Source organism: Tiliqua scincoides, chromosome 5, assembly GCF_035046505.1.
Source record: "Tiliqua scincoides isolate rTilSci1 chromosome 5, rTilSci1.hap2, whole genome shotgun sequence".
Lineage (NCBI taxonomy): Eukaryota > Metazoa > Chordata > Lepidosauria > Squamata > Scincidae > Tiliqua > Tiliqua scincoides.
In genome coordinates, this window is record NC_089825.1 from 71,753,787 (window position 1) to 71,768,637 (window position 14,851).

Here is a 14,851-nt window from a genome sequence, read left to right on the forward strand (position 1 = left end):
TCAGAATCAGGTAAAATGTATTATTCTGTTTCAGTTAGGGTGCAATCCTGTAGAAACACCAGTCTGAGCAGCATAGGATATAGCATATGCCTTCAGTTGCTGGTTCAATGACATCTATGCCAGTGCCTGTGTTGTAGCCCCAGTTCTGCTGATAGATGTGCCATGGTCATACTCCTGACACTGGTATAAATACCACCAGTGCAACCCTGAGAATATGGGAAGGACATAGGGGGGACATGGATGAGATGAGGAGTCAATGCACCCAATATCTTAAACCCCCTTCAGATGATGGATATGCCCCCAAACATCAGCACAGTGCAACAAAGCTAGCATAGGAATTTAAAAAGCCATAGAAACAAAGGGGAAGCAAAGAGCGCCAGAAAGTTGCAATTGCCACCACCTTTACTATTCAATGCACTTTCCTACAATGGACCATAAGATAGAAATTATATTACATATCACAGCACACCAACACCAGTAATAAAGCCCCTGCATTGGAGACTAAAACTCGGATGGCAAGGCGCACAACATAGAACTATATATTTCTGGCCTCATATTGGATACACGTAGTGCATGCACTCATGCATGCATGCACACACACAAAGAAACAGTGACTGAAGACATCCTGGTACCTCCTTACCTGATGAAATGTCAGCCTCTGCTCCTCCCATTCTCCAATGCTGTTGCGGAGCAGTCTCCAAACCACAGGACCACTGCCCCTGCAAAATGTCTTTCTTGTCATGTGTGGCAGTTCCTGTTCTGCAATGCAGAATTGTATTTTATCTTTCTATCTCTGCAGAATGTCACTCCAGGCAGCTGTTTATGCCCCAAAATCAGGATGCTGAGACCTACTGGGTCAACGGGCAGCAGAAGCAGCTACCCAGCATGATTTTCTGCAGAGACTGGATGAAAAGATAAGATGCTGTGGAGCAGAAAGGTAAGCGCAGTACACAACAGAGAAGGCATTTTGCAAGAGCAGGATCCAGCCCACAGGAAGTGTTGCTCAGGTACAGGGAGGGAAGCTGATTAGAGCATTACCAGTGTTGGTGAAGGAATTTCAGTGGGTTACACATTAGGTTGTTACAGAAAGGTACATTCTTACTGGGTCCTACTATTAGCCCTAGTCAATTGCAGAGAGGGAGATTTGTATGTTAAAATCTGATGCCCCAGATTAAATTCATCAGCATAAAAAAATGTGTTCCCAGCATGTATCTTAAACAAGCACATGGGTTGAACTCACAGTCATGCAAAAGAAACCTCATATGATGCAACACACTACAATTTTAATTTAATGAACTGCTCATTTATGGCTGGCTTCAACATTCAATCAACCTGACCAATGAACTTCATAAACTTGTGGTTGTCCCGGTATTTGGAGATATTGTCTGGGTTCCAGGTGACATCCAACCAGGCCAGGATAATCCTTGGATCCATAATGGCCATGAAAAAGTCAAAATACCTTCGACAAGTTCGAGTCATCCACTGCCAGGTGCTTTCCTCTCTCTCCTGTTCTTCCAGGATATTTTTGATCCAGTTTAGAGTATCCTGGATCTTCTGGATCTTCTTCAGTGTGTGCTTTCTCTTACATTTGGTGTGATGTTCAATCATCCTCAGAGCCCTGGGTTGCACTTCCTTTAGCAGAGCATTGGTGTCTTCATCATAATCCCATATGCATGCCAATGCCAGGTCCTCAGCAGCTTTCTCCCAGTGGCCCAAAAGCATATGTGCTTTTCCTCTCCATTTGTAAGCCTCTGCACCATCAGGGTTGAGCTCTAAGGCTTTGTTGCAGTCTCTAATGGCAGCGTTGGGCTTCTGCATTTGGACAAAGACACTGGCACGGCTGGCATACAGAAGTGAGGATTGTGGGTTCAACTTGACAGCCTCTGTAAACAGGTCAATAGCCTTCTGTAACTCTCCTGCCTCTAGAGCAGCAATGGCATCCTCCTTCTTTTGATCAGCTTTACTTTTCATATCATTTGTCACATCCATGTTTTCATCTCCCATTTCCTGAGGATCATCTTCATCTGGTTTGATAACTCCTTCCTCATCCACCTCTAAATCACTCTCCTCACTTGTTAGTTGCTCTGGAGGCTTCCGTCCATCTTTGCTAAGTCTCAGAGGAAAGGCTTCAATTCTCTGAAACCCAGAGATGGTGTCCCCCATGCTCTCCAATGAATCTCGTAGGAAACTCAGTTGTTTTGCTCTCAGAAGTGTTGGGTCCTGCTTGTACAGATTGAGCAAGGCCTGAAGATCACCAACATTTTTAGCATCCATTATTTCCTATACAACTAGAGGCTGGGATAATCAGCAGGATACAGTGAAATGCCTCTGCTAGGGTAAATAAATGGAAAAAAATAAATAAAAGGTAAGACTTGTATGCAAGCAGCAGATGAGTTAGAAAGTCACCTCTACTGCTGGGGGAGGAAAGGCTGTATCTCCCTTGTGTCCCTCCATGTGGTCCTGCTGTTGTAATTAGCTAAAGCTGCAGAACTTTGACAGCATCAGTAACTATGACAGCAACTATGACAGTTGGCTTATGTCAAGAGTTCTGCTGATGTCATACATTATGACATTACTAAAAGTCTGGAGATGAATTTCCAGAGAGTGACAACTTTGAGACTTGTAATAAATGCTACATTGGAATGTATACCAATGCACTTCTTTGATAATTACAGAAATAAGTGTAATAGGAGAAGTAGCTATACTTTCATCATCTGTTTAAAGTTTTGCACACTTCAGTCAATAGATCATTCAAGTAAGTTTTTAGTTCATTTAGGATGCAATCCTAACCAACTTTCCAGCACTGGCATAGCTGTGTCAGTGGGGCATGTGCTGCAACCTGCAGTCAGGGAGCAGTCATGGAGGCCTCCTCAAGGTAAGGCAATGTTTGTTCCCTTACCTCGGAGTTGCATTGCTCTTATGTCAGTGCTGGAAAGTTGGTTAGGATTGGTCTTACTTATATATCTTCCTTGGAAGCTCATACAGAGTTCCCTATTAAGAAAACCAACAAATTAGGCAAGCTTCTCTAAAAGGCAAACTTCTTACCACTACTATTCATCGCCTGAAGGCTGTGAGGCAGCATTTTCATGGGCATTATGGAAGAAGAATGGGCTGTGGTGGCACTCCCCCATTTCCTGAGAAGGTGAGATTATAAGGGCACATGGTGACAAGACCCATCTGTGGCCACCATGCCTTGCTTCGCCCCAATAACACCTTTGTCCAGTGGTTCTCAAACTTACCTTCTTTCGCAGCAGCCTCCCTCCTGGCTCTCCTGGGTGCAACAATCTTGGATTGCATGAGACTTGTGCAAGATCTTGTGTGACCCAAGATGGCGGCAGCCAGGAAAGCCAGAAAGAAGAAGTTGCCAGGAACATCCTGCAGTGTTCACGCGAGTCCACCATGTTGTCCCCAGGCTCTGTGGAGCACAGTTTGGGAACATGCCTTTGTCCTCCCCACCTGACTTTCCACTCTTCTTCTCCTCCATCCCTCCTGCTGACTGACTCTGACTTTGAAAAGGCAGAGGACAACATCAGGAACCAGAACGAGGAAGTAGAGTGATCACTCTTGCCAGTGTCTCTAGTCCTATCTTCTGGTCCTTGTTTCCATCCTAACTTTTCAAAAAAAGAGCCCTAGCACCTAGAAACAGGGACTGGAGGAAAGTTCCATCTGGAGTACAGGAAAGGGAACTGGAGGATGCCTGGATTTGGCACTTAGGCTTCTCCTGTCCTTCAGTCTCTGCTGTCCCAGTATGCCCGCCTGCCAACTTTGTAAAGGTATATGTTATGGCGAGGGGGGGAGTGATTGGTGAATTCTGCTTTGGGGAGAGGGCACTAGTTGATTCTGCATTCCTAAAACTTTAAAAATAGAAATGTGTGATATAAATGTGTCTGCGTACTTTGGATAGCTGAGGAGGAAAAAATTGAATGGCTTGCTAACTAGGAGAAGGGAGCTGGAGTTGGTTCTGGTAAAAGTGAATTGTATGGTTGAACTTTTTGTGGCTGTGGGGTGGGGCTCTATTATGGGGCATGTCTATGGAGTGTCATACAACCCAATTCTATCCCTTCCATCCCCCTGTCATTGCAGTAGTGCTACCTTATGGTGGAGAGCAGTTGCAGGAGATTTCTCTAGGTAACAGAAGCATTCCCTTATTCGGAGGTAAACCTCTGCATCAGGGAGGGGATCTACTAGGACCTGCAACAGCTGTTTTGCTCCACAGGATTTGGTCCAGGTTTCGAATATTGGTGGTGACACTGACACCAATCCTGCCCCCTCCTGGGACCCGATTTGCACATACCTTGCCTCCTCACAGCCCTGTTCTGCCTCTCCCCACCCCTGTTCTGCCTTCCCACCACCCCAGCATGTCTCCCCCATCAACTTACCTCCTCCTGGGGGAAAGGATAATGATACAGGCAGTCAGGTGTAGGCAGTCAATACCATCACAAGATAAGAACCAAGCATGTGCAGCTGGACGCAGTGAGTATAAGACTGGTCATCCTGAAGTCTCACGGCAGCTTCCCACTATACCTCTGAGTATTCAGAGTATTCTGAGTGGTGTTCTTAGTTTGGGATGATGGAGAGCACGGTTTACTCAGAGGGAGGCAAAAACATACTTAATGGAATGTTTGTGACCTTCATGGGAGGGCTTAAGGGACTTGCGCCAGCCCAGGGTGCACTTAGGATTGCACCCTAAATCTTGCAGTGAATCATGAAGTACCCCCTCAGTGAATCATGAAGTATCCCCTAAATCATGAAGTACCCCCTCTCAGATCAATTTGCCACAGGGCCAGGGACAAAAGTAATAACTTTCAAACAGTTTATCTTGATTTATTTTTTTCTTAAGCCATGGTCCTAAACAAGTACAAAGAAAGTACAGTCAGCCCACATCTTACACTGGGGTTAGTAGGAGGTTGGAACATAAAGCCAAAATTGTGCATAGTAAAAATTCCCTTAAAGTGAACAAATATATACTGTTTGTTTAAGAACTAAAAGCAAGTACAAGAGACCCATGGGAATGGAGGGAACAGCACATTCATTCTTCCATTTCAGGCTTGCTTCGGGTTACAAACAGAGTAAGAATGATGGGTAGGGTCACCTGTATTACTTAAACCAGTGCTTTCCAAACTCCTACAAGGAGTTAATTGTAAGTTGTTGTGGCGGAGGGGAAAGGCACCAACACAATCCCCAGGATTGCGCTGTTGCCAGGGATGGGAGGTGGGTTTTCTGGGGGTTCAGGGGTCTGGGGAGCCCTCGGCAGGGCTCCCCATGCCTGCAAAATCTTCTAAAAAGTAAAAAAAGGCGCTTCATGTTTCATCACAAAAACAGGAAGTGCCCATTTTTTCTCTCTCTCTTTTTTTTTTTTTACATTTTTGCGGGCATGAGGAGCCCTGTGGAGGGCTCCCTGTACACCCTGGACTCTGTAGGACTGCAGCTAGGCTGCAGGTAAGTAGAAAAACCCCTCCTGTCCCCAGCAGCAGTGCAATCCTAGGGGTTGCATTGCTGCATCCCTCCATCCCTTAAAGGGGTATTGGCCAGTGCTTCCCAGGCTGATATTCACCACCTACCTGTTTGGGAACCACTGACTTAGGGCACAATCCTATCCTGTGCTGGAACAGGCAAGTCAAGAAGCTTGCGCTGTATCCAGCACAGGATTGTGGCCATAAGTGGCTCAGCCAGAGGCAAGAGGAAACTTCCCCTTACTCCTGGGTCTCCTCAGACTTGAGGTCTCCCCTTACCCTATGGATCTCACCCTATGGGGCTCCTCAGACTTGCGCCACCTCTTGAGGTGGCACAAGTCTGAGGACAGTGGAGCAGTTTGAAGCCACTCCATTCTCCCCAGGAACGTGTGTTGCAGCCCTGCCGCCCGCCCGCCCGTGCCCAGGGTCGCCCCCTGAAATGCAGGGGGCCCGGGTGCCTCCTCCCCACCTCCAGTGCCTACCTGTTGTTCTTTCATCGGCCCAGCCGGGCCAACGCAAGAGTCAACGAGGAAGCTGGTGTGAAGGCTTGTGTCAGCCTCCGCAGGCCGGCGCCTCTCGGAGCACTGGCCTGGCTTCCTCTTGAGGACTCTCCTCTGGACTGTGTCCTTAAACTATTGTTTTTGTCTCTTTTAGGGGAGGGAGCATGTAGACCTGAAGTTGTGCATGTCAGTCATGTGCGAGATGTGGACTGACTGTACCAATCATACTAATGAAACATTAATTGAAAATAATCCAAAAATGACGTCAATTCACCTAAATCAGCTTACTCCTGAAGAAGATTGTTCCAAGGCTCTTCAGCAATTGGTTGTATTTCCCCATATGAGCCATTTTTCGAGCAATGCAATGTGACCACAATGTCTGCATTGATTTGAACAGAAAGAGCTGGTCCAATGCTAAACACTTGAGAACCACTGCTTTAGCCTATCCACATTGGGCAAATACTCTGACTCCTCAATCATTTTGCTTGCCCTTCTCTGAACCCTTTTCAGTTCTCCAATATCGTATCTGAAATGGGGCAAGTGGAACTGTATATTCTATTTCTAGTGTAGCCACACCATATAGCAGTATAAGAGCATTGCAATATTGGCAATTTTATTTTCAGTCACCTTCCTGATGATTCCTAGCATGGAGTTTTCTTCTTCACAGTTGCTGCACGCTAGGGTCACATTTTCATACAGTTACCCCCCCCCCCCCATGATTCTAAGATCTCTCACCTGATTAGTAACCTGTTCAGACCTCATCTGTGTGTAGGCACAATTGGGATTGTTTGTGCATCATTCCACATCAATTTATACTGAAATTCATTTGTCATTTTGGTGCCCGCTCCCCCAGTTTATAGAGTGATCCTCCAGGGCCAGTCTGACTTTTTCTAGCTTTTTTTGGATCACCTCTAACTCTAGCTTTTGCTTCTAATTGTTCTGGACCGTAAGTTGCACCATCTGAAGCAAAGCTTGAGTTTCTTCTTCACAATCACATTTGCAAGCGATGGTGAAATCATCAGCAGCTTTCTTCCCCTTATCCCAGGAGCATGTGGGCTTCTCCTTTCCACTTATATGGCTGTGCAGATTTCTGATTGAGCTCAGAGGCTTTGTTACAGACTCTGATGGCAGCACTGAGTTTCAACAGCTTCACAAAGATACTTGCTTGATTTAGGGCACAATCCTAACCAGGTCTAAGAAAAGAATGAAAATCAAATACCACAAACCATTGTTGACCATTATCACAACAGTACATGAATGCACATCCACGTGAAAATACATAAGCCAGAGCTCACTGAACTTGTATACATCTGATGAGTTAATGATGGCCCAATCCCATCTAAGTGCAGGCGGAATGCATGTTCCACTGGCACAGGCTGGGGCGCAAAGCAGCAGTAAAGTGCTTTGCATCAGCACAGGAGGCCAGCTGGCCAGAGCATTTCCATGGATGTCTGCTCCTGGTGCCAGCCATGATGGCGATGGCTGGCACCAGCCATCATGTGCTTGTTGCATTGCATGTCACTGGTTGGCATGAAAATTGTAGCACCTCATTGGTGCATTGAGGTGCCAACAATAAGAGGGTGTCTGCATTGCTTGCCTGTGTTGAAGAAATTTACTCCCTTCCAAGGTTCTGTATTTGGAGAAATCTCACACTGAGACAGAGGTAGCTCCCACTAGAGATTTCTTCTTGTCCAGAAGAAATTGCCCTGGTGCAGATCCAACATCTGGTGCCTGGTGCCCTGGATCTGCACCAGAGAAATTGCCCTGGTGCAGATCCAACATACCTAACACAGGTCAGGTACAAAGGATTGGGCACACAAGGCAGAGTTACATGCATATTGACAACCTTTCCTAATATCCATAATTATCAAAGACTGTTCCCCTTTCTGCATATAATTAACCATACTCAATTTACCTGTTCTCCCATCCTGGACATGTGCAAGAGGACATATCTTTATTTCTTTGATACCTGTAAATAAAATTGATTGTCTTAGCAGCCTGATACTGCTGCCCCCATCTGGCCTCACCCTTTCCAGCCACAAGGTGCTCAGGAGCAGAAGCAACCTGGCTGAGTATGGGTTTTCAAATGCTAGGTAGACTTGGCCTCCACTGAGGGGAAGGGGAGGCCAGGTCTACCCACTGCTTCAACTGCTGGGTAGACCTGGCCTCCCTGGTTAGGATCTTGAAGTGGAGACCATGTGTACTTGCAACTACTAATTCTGGGTAGACCTAGCCTGGGGTATGGAATGGGGTATCTCAAAGTAGAAGCCAGGTTTACCCATGAAGCAGTCTGCCTGAGGTACCAGTGGTGCTAGGTATGCCACAGCCTGCAGAGCAGGTAAACCCTGTGCTGAGGCTGGGGGAGGACAGGGAGGGGTGGAACAGGGCAGGGGATGCACAGGTTGGGCCCAGGAGGGGGGTTCAGCAGTGGTGGTACCTGCTGAATCCAAATCCCCTTCATGGGCTGCCTGCATGGGCATGCATGTGGACTTGCACCAGCAATATCACTACTGCAGGTCTGAGTTGACCCATAGTGGCTGCTGGGGCTTACTCCGAAGCAAGGAGACAAATGTTCCCTTACTCCTAGCAGACCTCCAGCAGCCAAAACTCTACTGCAGGATGAGCATCACTGGCAAGCTGCAGGCATCCCTGCATGGGGAGTTAGGTAGGATTGGACTGTGAGCCATACACAAGTTCCACTGCTAGAACAGGATTAGGATTATGATCTTTCAGCCTAGTACACAGAGTCAACCTGAGGATAAAGTGGCATGACTCCCATACAGAGCGTATTGAGTTATATGGACCAAAAAGAAAAGAAAAGAAAAAATAAAATGTAACAGAGGGGAATGTCTTCGTATGTCTGCGTGCTCGCTTGCTATTTTTTTTCACTTCTTCCATGTCACCTCAAAAGACCTTGTGGCTGATCTGAAAACCTGCATTTAGTCTGGTGTAAGCAGCAGACTTGGTGGAAGGATAAGATAGGTTGGATCCAGGAGGCAGAGGCTGGAGGGGAGAAGGGAAGGCTTAATGAGGCTGTGGGAAGGAAGAAGGTGGGGGCAGTTAGCTCTCTCAGAAGGAATGGATAATTTTGGCTGAGCAGATGGCCTGATTTTAGTCTCTGGATGAGGGAGGGGAGAAGAAGGAGCCCAATCGATGGGGGAGAGGCTCCTCCTTCTCCTCTCCTGAAGAAATGCCTGGATAGCCCAGGAAGGAGACCAAGAAGAGAGGCAAACGGGGGGGGGGCATTCTTTACAACAGAAGAGGAAGAAGGAAGCCCCACTGACTGCAATGGGACTTCAGAGTAGAGCTGCAAAGGACTGGGTCCCAACTGCTGCAGATGACCCTCTTTCCTGCCTGCCAAATCAAGAGTCATGATGTGAACAAGGGGGTTGTTGCTGGGGTTCATAAGGAACCAATCATTTTTTTCTGCACTGCTGCACTCACTTGGATAACACAGCACAGCTTTTGTTTACATAAATGAAATGTACTATTGGTGTTGGTTGGTTGGTGAAGGACTTCACACATGGCTGACTGCAGATGGGATGGGAACATCAGGAGGGTGTTAAATGAGAACTCCAGCACACGCACACCCCAGCATCTACGTTTTTTTCTGCAGAACTGTGCCTGACCCACACCTTGACTGGTATCACATTAAGGGTGCAATCCAGACCCGTATTTGGGCCAGCGCAAGTCCCTTGCATGGGCCCAGGAGGATTGCAAACATGCCATAAGGCACATTTGCACCTTCTCAGGAGGAAGTCAGGCCAGCACTCAAAGAAGCACCAGCCTGTGGACGCCAACGCAAGCCTCTACGCCGGCTTCCTTCTTGCAAGTTGCATCGGCCCAGTTGGGCCAATGCAATGAAGAAAGCTAGGTGGGGGGAGGCAGGGAGGAGATGGGAAGGAGGCGGGAGGGAGGTATTCCTGGGCGGGGCAGGGTGGGCAGTGGGCGGCCCTGGGGGTGGGCAGGCAGTAAGTGGGAGGTGGGGATGAGTTATGCCGGATCCCAACCCCGGGGAGAATGGAGCGGCTTCAAGCTGCTCAAGAGGTGGCGCACGTCTGAGGAGACCCATTGGGGCCAGTAGCTGTTACCCGGAGGTAAGGGGAAATGTTTCTCCTTGCCTCTGGCTGAGCTACTTATGGCCATAATCCTTCACTGGATACAGTGCAAGCCTCCTGGTTTGCCTGTTCCAGTGCAGGATAGGATTGCACTCTTAGACTGTGACTTGAGTAAAAAATTACTTTGGCGTGGCACTGGATGAGTTGTGATGGTTGCCTGTTATGACTCACAAGTGAGTTGGGTTGAGGGGACAGAGACTCGCACCTCAACTCATGGCTTGCCACTGTGACTGCAATACATTCCTGGCAGTAAGCCAATTATTTTGGTATCACCCTCTTTGTTGGTGTTCCCCAGTGAGGTCTGCATCCCCCAGAGACACCACTGCCCTTACTCCAAAAGGAGTGGGCTTTTGCCCCAAGCCAAGTTTTCCTTGGGAGACTTCCTCAAAGCAGACACTCGTAACAGAGAATAGTTTTTGTTGCTTTACTAGAGAGCTCTTGATAGCACAAGAGGTGGTGCAGATCTGAGCAGCCCAGAGCTGCTCCAGGCTGCCTGGAACTGGAGTTATGCTCCGGCACAAGTGCCACAAGTGGGCCCCAATCCCCGCTCACCCAGGGCCCACCCATGGACCTGCCTGCCGCCGCCATCCTCCTCCCTCCGAGACTCCCATGCTGGCGTGACTCGGCTGACATGGGCTTACCTTTTGCACTGGCCCACAGGGTTTGGGTCGGCTTCCCTCCTTGCTTGATGGCACAAACGTGCCTTACGGCATGTTTGTGACACCTCTGGGCTAGCACAAGGGACTTGCACCAGACCATGTCCCTTTCAGGATTGTGCTCTTAGCCTTAGAAACTTTAACCTTTTCTCAAAACTATCTAAACTAATTGCCATATAGATGCAGGCTGTGATTCCTCCTTCCTTGCCCTTGTGGCAGAATGCTAAACTGCAGTGATCTCAAAGGACTGGCTCATACATATCAATTATTAAAATGGTGATTGGACAAAACAGCATATATGGGAAAATTATACAGATCACCTTCTAAGCAGAGGAAAAACTCTTGGTTGGGGGGGGGGATTATCTTTAATTAGCAGAATTTGCTTGACAACTTTCTGTTTCCAAGCTCTTCTTAACATAATCATTGTGACATTAATGGGGTTCTCAAATATTTTATGTGAGTACAGAAGATATATATCAAGGGCTCAAGTAAAATGGTTTGATGAATGGCTCATTTTCTTGTGACTTGGCTCAGTGAATTAGATCAACCGTTGTAATCTAATTACAAATATCATGAATGAAATCACGACATCAGTGAAGTGAATGGGACTCTTGCCAGTGAATTTATTGATGCTGGGATCAAAACAACCTTTTAGAGAGTTATGATGTTATTTAATTATTGTAACGTCCTGGAGTAAGGTTCTCACAGGTACTACATTGAAGCCCATGCTTCATGAACATGCTTCCTTTCCCTTCTCTTTATAGTGGCCAACTGACAAGTTTTAAACTTCTCTTGAGGCATGCAAAACTCCATCTCAGAGGGGCATGGGTTTATTTTCAACGCACAAATAATGACAGCACAATCCTCTGCACATTTAATCAGAAGTAAATTCTATTGTGTTCAATGAGATTCCCAGGAAAGTGTGTACAGGATTGCAATGTTAGTTTGTTATGGCAAATGTCAGAAAAGAGGTGAATGTTGAAATTTACATTGTGCTCTCAAAATTCTATAAAGGTGACATTCTCCATAGTTATAAATATAATTTGCATTGGAGGAGCATAGCAAACATATCCATGATAGGTTTCAGTTATGAATACAAATGTCTAAATGCTTTAGGATTTCTTTAAGATAAAATGGTTGATTTTTAAGCTGACACAAATTGGGTAGTAGCTCAAATAAATGGTTATCTAGAGTTGATGTTGGTAGCCAGTTCTCTGTTTATCTAGCAAGAGATAACAGTGGCCCTTCTATGGAAATCTGTGTGCCTCTATATTTGAATGTCCATGAACATTTAAAATATTCTTCATTACAATCCATATTCTTCACTAACTAGCATTACAAGCTCATAAATACCTTACATTTTGTGCTCACATTGTTTTTGGAAAATGGCTGGCAAGAGAGAGACATACAATTCTGATGGTTCCCCTGTATTGGTGCTTGTTTCCCCCTCTCTCTTTGAAATTGCATTGACCCTGCATGTTGTTTACTCACATTGGCACAAACACACTTGCTGGACCTTACACACTTGCTGGCCCTGACACACTTGCTGGAAACGCTTTTAAAGACTAGTGAGTCTTTATTGGCATTAACTCATCTGTTCCAACAAATAAGGGCACAATCCTATCCAATTTTCCAGCACCGGTGTAGCCATAATGCAGCCCCAACAAATGTTCCCATTCCTTAAGGAGGCCTCTGTGATTGCCTCTCCACCACAGGATATAGTGCATGCCCCATTGGCAAGGTTGCATCAGTACTGCAAAATTGGATAGGATTGGGCCCTAAGTCATTAAATTTTTTAAAAAAGGCACACACACACAAAATTTTAAAATTAAAATACAAATAAACCATACAAATAAACCATATCACACCAGCCTATTTTCATACTTTGGTATGACTGACAAAAGGAAATTAGCAGTGCCCAGCAACACATCTACTGGGCCGTCATTTAGTAGATATACGTTTCAGCTGCTCTGAGAGCCCAGTCTTCTTCACTAGGTTAGATTCTAGATAAGTAGAGAACATATCAGTATGAACTGCGCAAGAAAAAAGTATATGAGAAAGGGACTTGACCTGCAACAGAGAACAAGGGCAATGCCGATCAAAAAAAGGGACCTTATGATACCTTCTTGAGGTTACTGCCGATGGAACAACATTAAATCTGGCTTGTGTAATTGCCTAATGTTCCTTAGGATTAATCAAAAGAGTCAGATAAGGAGCCATCTGATTGTGGGTTAACGGGAATATGAAAGTTTAAGGGGGAACAAGTGTGTGTGGCCTGACTGAGAGTTTGAAAATTGATATCCACCAGCGTCTGTTTAACTTTTGAAAAGAGTTCCATCTCCGAAGACATGGCCAGAAGGTCGAAAAGAAGACCCATAGATTCTATTTTCTTCCAGCCTCTAGTGAGCCACATAAGTGTATCATGTTGAGAAATCACGAGGTATAGCAGACTATCCTGGCTAGTGTGAAAAAGGACACACAGCCAGTATTTAAATGTTAGCTGCCATGCCCTAGTCTCCAGCAACGATTGCCCCAGTTCTAAACAAGTAGCTGCATAAGGTGCACATCTAGGAAGACCCAGTATACCCCTAAAGAACTTAGCCTGAAGATGCTCGAACGAATGGTTAATCGAGCTTAGTCATACTGGAGAACCATATACGAACTGTGGTATTACTTTGGCATTATAGACATTAAGAATGGATGGAATATGACAATTGCCTTTCCTAAAGAAAAAAGGAGTAATAGATTGAATAGTCTAGTGGGCTGGGTTAGCTGACAGCTTCTGAGGGACAGCCCACGTGAGGTTATAATGAAAAGTTACCACCAAATATTTAAAGGCCTTAAACTATTCAATTTTTCTTGCCTGTTCAATAGTTTTTACTTACCTCTCATAGGCACCTGGCTATCAATGGGTTTCCTTGGGCGTCACCATTTATTTTACTGTCATAAATCTGAGGCAGAGGTCTTGTTGGGCTGAAAAATTGGGGCAGGATCCAGCGTGTGCTGCCGCCACTGAGACCTATCCTCTCCCATCCCATGCTCTCCCAGAATCTTCAAAAACTGCCCCCACCAAAAACTTACCTGCTCTGACAAGGACTGGATCTGGGGTCCTTGGAATCTCCTCTGGAACCTCTGGGGGTGCATGGAATCTCACGCCATTTGCACCGTCAGCTGCAGCACACTTGCAAGCAGCAAGACATTTAAAGTGCTGCAGCTGCACTTACGGTGGCAGACTGCGAGATCTGCTGTCATAAATGCCCAGAAGAACTGGGCCATAAGAAGCCTAAACTCACTCAGCACTTACTTACTCAGCCTAAACTCACCAGCACTCATTCAGCAGGCAGCCCAATCTAACCTGCCCTGGAGCAGGCAGGCTGGTCTGTGCTGCATCCAGAGCAGGGTTGGCCAGATTGCAACACAACTTGGAGTAAGGGGAATTCTTTCCCCTCACTGCTTGTCACATGGCAGCTGCCCCTATGGGACCTAAATTGGCGGCGCAGATTTGAGTGGCCCGGTGTAAGGCTTAGACCAGATCCAGCACTTAGACCAGATCCTAACCACTGTCCTGAGCAGCCCAGCTCAGGAGGGTGGTTAGGATCTGGTCTAAGTGCTGGATCCTGGTCCTACCCTCTCCTGTATCTGGTCCTCCCACTGACCCGCCCACCCTTCCCCTGCCCTGGAAATGCCCTCCCTCACCTTCTCCAGACCCTTGCCTCTGAGCACCTGTGTGTTAATTCTCCCAATGGCGCAGAAGTGCCTTCTGGCACTTTTGCTACAACAAGAGGCCGGCATAAGGGACTTGCACCAGCCTACCTTACTTGTAGGATTGCGTAAGTTACTCACTTAACACTCAGCACTTAACACAAAGAAGGAAAAAACAGAAGTTCTAAATTCATGGAATGTTCCAAGAAAGGAAAGAAAGGCAAGACTTCTCCCAGAGGAGGGCGGAAGGGGTGATGTTAGCTGGGAGGAAGGCGTGATTGCTCTGATGAACCACAGTTGTGGCCTTCCTTGAGTCCTGTGGAAATAGAGGCTTCTTGCCATCAGCCCAGTTCAAATGTTAACAAGTCTGGCTTGGGGCATGCTTTCCTGGCATGCACCCAGTATCACATATGCAGGTAAAC

At 46.5% G+C, this 14,851-nt stretch overlaps 1 protein-coding gene across 1 annotated transcript; it reads right to left on the reverse strand.

Annotated features, from left to right (window-relative positions):
* Positions 1-1,323: 1,323 nt before the first annotated feature.
* LOC136652166 (putative protein FAM10A4) lies at positions 1,324-2,274 on the reverse strand. The gene has a single exon (XM_066629083.1). It carries the CDS (start codon positions 2,272-2,274, stop codon positions 1,324-1,326), a length of 951 nt encoding a protein of 316 aa, XP_066485180.1.
* Between the last annotated feature and the right edge of the window lie 12,577 nt (positions 2,275-14,851).

Excerpts from the sequence above, each read along its gene's own strand:
- LOC136652166 (XM_066629083.1), bottom strand. The coding sequence starts at position 2,274 with ATGGATGCTAAAAATGTTGGTGATCTTCAGGCCTTGCTCAATCTGTAC.